At 36.1% G+C, this 3,806-nt stretch overlaps 1 protein-coding gene across 1 annotated transcript in view; it reads left to right on the top strand.

Annotated features, from left to right (window-relative positions):
- The first annotated feature begins 1,424 nt into the window (after window positions 1–1,424).
- Window positions 1,425–3,806, top strand: part of LOC103191744 (ubiquinol-cytochrome-c reductase complex assembly factor 1) — a 124,088-nt gene continuing 121,706 nt past the window's right edge. The window contains exons 1-2 of the mRNA XM_042783601.1: window positions 1,425–1,448; window positions 1,820–1,924. Of these exons, the coding sequence (XP_042639535.1) occupies window positions 1,425–1,448; window positions 1,820–1,924 (129 nt within the window). The remainder of the gene's footprint in view (window positions 1,449–1,819; window positions 1,925–3,806) is intronic.

The following is a 3,806-nucleotide window of genomic DNA, read 5'->3' as shown; positions in this document are numbered from 1 at the left end:
TTTAATTGATTAAAAACTAGGTCATAAAGTATTAGAGCTAGAAGGACCTTGGAAATAATTCCTTTTACTTTTGCATCCCAGAAGTGAGTGCTGATTCTGATTAACTTCCAGGTTTCAAATCTTAACCCTTCTGCTTATTGACTGTGACCTTGAGAAATTACTTCTCCAATCCATAATACCTCAGTTTCCTCATCTGCTTAAAGTGGGTTCCTAGGTCATCAGATGGTAATTGTGGCATTTATATTAGTTTGTATATGTAAAACATCTAGAAAAGCCCTTAGTAAGTACTCATAAGTTTTAGTAATAATTACTATGAGGAAGCAGTGTTGTAGAGGTTAAGTTAATTTGTAAAGTCATCTTACAGTATCTGAGTCTAAATTTGAATCTAAATCTTTGACTCTAATATTGTACTTTATGTTTGGTCAAGTATTTTCAAACAGTTTGTACAACCATTCCCTATTGTGGTCCTATAAAGTCTACAGGTCAAGTATGTCATAGAGCAGAATGGCAGAGTCTGGTTAAAATTCAAAGTGAAAAGCTTTTATTGAGGGGTAAGACAATTTTCGATTGAGAATCACAAAGTCTAGAGGATTCCTCCTTGGGGAGGAGACAATTTAGAGAGTTTATATAGGAAAATGCAAGGAAATTCAATAAAAATCCAGTGATCAGTTGACATTTAGGTAATGGTTACAAAATTGGGTGATGGTACATCCGATTGGTAGAGATTATATATGTTTCTAAAGTTTTATTAAAGTTATAAAGTAATCATTAAATTAGGTACATCTGCCCTCAAAACAGTCATGAGACCCTCCTTGGGTGACTGCAGGGAAGACATGGATAATTCTAAAGTTTATTTTGAGAATTGATTTGGACCTGGCTTTCTAAGCAGCAGACAAAACTTTTAAGTAAGTAAAATTTACATTGTTTTCTGAAGTTGTTTACCAGGTAATTTTTCAGAATGCAGTGGACAGATACAGGAATGACAGGTAACATTCCTGATACAGAGGTTACTTTTGATTGAAAATAGAGTTTTAACCTCAGCCACCATCTCTTGTTGGGAGTCCTAAATTAATTTGAGATGCGGTTACTCAAGTGCAAAAAACCCTTAGATATACCAGGACTGGTTCCTAGAATAGAGATGCTGTGTACATGGATGCCATTTATGCAGTGAAATGTATCTCAGGTTCATTAAAAAAAAAAAGCAGACTTCTCATTCATCAAGTGAGCTCCCCCTTTCCCTAGTCTAGCATCTCACTTTAGCCAAGAGACCCTTCGGAGATCAGCTGATGTCAGAGGGAAAATTTAATCTCAGTCATAATTCAAACAATCATTCAGTCATTCTTTTATCTTGGAAATCAAGCTGCTTATGTGTGTTTTCCTACCCTGTAAACTTCTGCCTTAGTTTCTTCATCCATTTGGGCATGATGATAATCCCAGCACTGTTTCCAGTAAAGGAATTCTATGAAAATCAGATAAATTATATAAATTTCTTACCAGTTTGTAAAAAGGCATTGCAAAGTATAATTTGAATGTAATAATTTAATTGTAGAATGCCAGAGGCCTGCTTATTTTGTTTCCCTAGAGGGAGCCCATGCCCTCTTGCTTGAGTCAACTATTGCCAGAACTCTTTTAGTCCATGGGGCTCGGAGTAGTTAGAGATACATCTTATCTTTGCAGAGATGAGCACAGGGAGGCTTGGTCTTAATTGCATTTTGGAATTTCTCCTGCCATGTGCATTATTCTGGCAGCACCCTTTTTACCTTCTAGATATAGAATCTGATTAAGATTCCTGACAGACAGTTTCGTTTATTTTCTCTAGAGGAACCACACAAGCATCACTCAGTGGGTTCCAGTATGCAGCCGATTGGTACCTGTGTCTCCTACCCAAGGACAGCGGGGCAGGATACTGTCTGGCACTTCCAAGGTAACGTTTGTTATTCTTTGCTTGGTATGAAAACCTTAGTGTTTATGTGCAAATGTCATGTATTTATAGATGAGCCAACCAAATTGTGTGATGGAAAAACCTCATGAGACCACTTCTGGGTTTCTGTGGTGCCAGCTTAGGACTGATTCCTACAGTATAGTGTCTAGGGCGTTCCTTCTAAATACCCCAGCAATGGAATTTAGCCCAGGACACCATGCTACAGTCTGATGATTTTTACTGTTAAAAAGTCTTTCCAGATATTCATCTCAGAGTGAAGTTTTCTTTTCGTAGCTGCTTTGTGCCGCTGTTATTTGGGGCTGAGCAACATGCCCCCTCCCCCCTTTTTAGGAATATAAAATCCAAGGGACAAGCCCTTAGTTTACCCTTGACCACATAATTCATTATAATGTAATTCACTTCAGGCCCTCCGTGAGGGTTTTCCCCCTACTTTTGTTAATTGTATGGATAATTTTAGTAATAAAGGAAATAAAAGTTATCTGTGACCATAAACATGAAATCATCAGTATTTTCATTTTACTTGTTCCTTTCTAGTCCTTAGGAAGGAGCTCTGGTGGTGTAGTGGTTAAAAAGATTTGGCTACTAAACAAAAGGTTGGTGGTTCTAACTCTCCAGCCACACCATGAGAGAAAGATGTGGCGGAATGCTTTTGTAAAGATTTACAGCCTTGGAAACCCTATGGTGCAGGCAGTTCTACTCTGTCCTGTAGAGTCACTATGAGTAGGAATTGACTCAGTGGCAGTGGGTTTTTCTAGTCCTTATGTGTTTATATGTACTAATGTTTTCCTTAGGAATTGTAACAAATATCCATAGAATTATGTATTCTGCTTTTTCACTTATTAGAGCAGACATTTATTCATTTGTTATATAGACTTTGTGATTAAATTTTTTAATGGCTACATGATATTCTGTTAGCTTTTATTTCATATTAAAATTATTTCCAGTTTTTTTCCCCACCATCACAGGGTTTAATGCAGTTAACATTTTCTTTGCATATCTAAACTTTTTAGTAATTATTTTTTAAAAATTAATTCCAAGGAAGGTTTACCCCCATAGAGTATGAACAATTTGTTCTACAAAGAGTTGTTTTAATTTATACTGCCATGAACAATGTATATATAAACAGTTTTTTATCATCATCACATCCACATGGTTGAGTTTTTTTTTTTTAATTAATTAGGTAGAAAATGTTACCTGGTTTTGCTTTGTGTTTTTTGGTTTAGCTATCAGGGTTAAACACTTTTTTCCATGTTTACCAGTTAATATTCCTGTTTGTGAAAATTGTATGTTTTTATCATTTCTCCATTTATCTACTGAAAATTTGGTATTTTTCTTACCAATTTATGAGTTTCTTCTGTTGGCATTAACTTTTTTACATATCTTAAGAAACTTAAAAACTTATTTTTGCTCTATATAATTACATTGTGTGTGTGTGCGCACACACACATGTGTGTGTATATTTTAAAGGACAAAATAATTTTCTCACAGTTCTGGAGGCTACAAGTCCAAATCAGGGTTTCAGGTACATTGATTCCTCCTGTGGGTCTCTTTCATAGTTTCTGGTAACTACCAGCAATCCTTAGCATTCCTTTGCTTGTAAATAATCCTTGCATGGTGTCTCTTCTGTTCTTTCTGTAGCTTAGAAGTGATTGGGTTTAGGACCCACACTACCCTGGTATGGCTTAATTAACATAACAAAAGAAAAACCCTATTTCCAAACAGGATCACATCCACAGGTACAAGGACCAAGGACCAGGACGTCAGTACATACACACACACACACACACACACACGTAGATGTATACATGTGTGTGTTTGTGTGTGTGTGTGTGTGTGTGTGTGTGTGTGTATATATATATATATA

The sequence above is a fragment of the Orycteropus afer genome, unplaced genomic scaffold (assembly GCF_000298275.1).
Source record: "Orycteropus afer afer isolate SDZICR_OR568_19922 unplaced genomic scaffold, OryAfe1.0 scaffold00020, whole genome shotgun sequence".
Classification (NCBI taxonomy): domain Eukaryota; kingdom Metazoa; phylum Chordata; class Mammalia; order Tubulidentata; family Orycteropodidae; genus Orycteropus; species Orycteropus afer.
The sequence above is the reverse complement of the archived record's forward strand: the minus strand, read 5'-3'. Positions and strand labels throughout refer to the sequence as shown.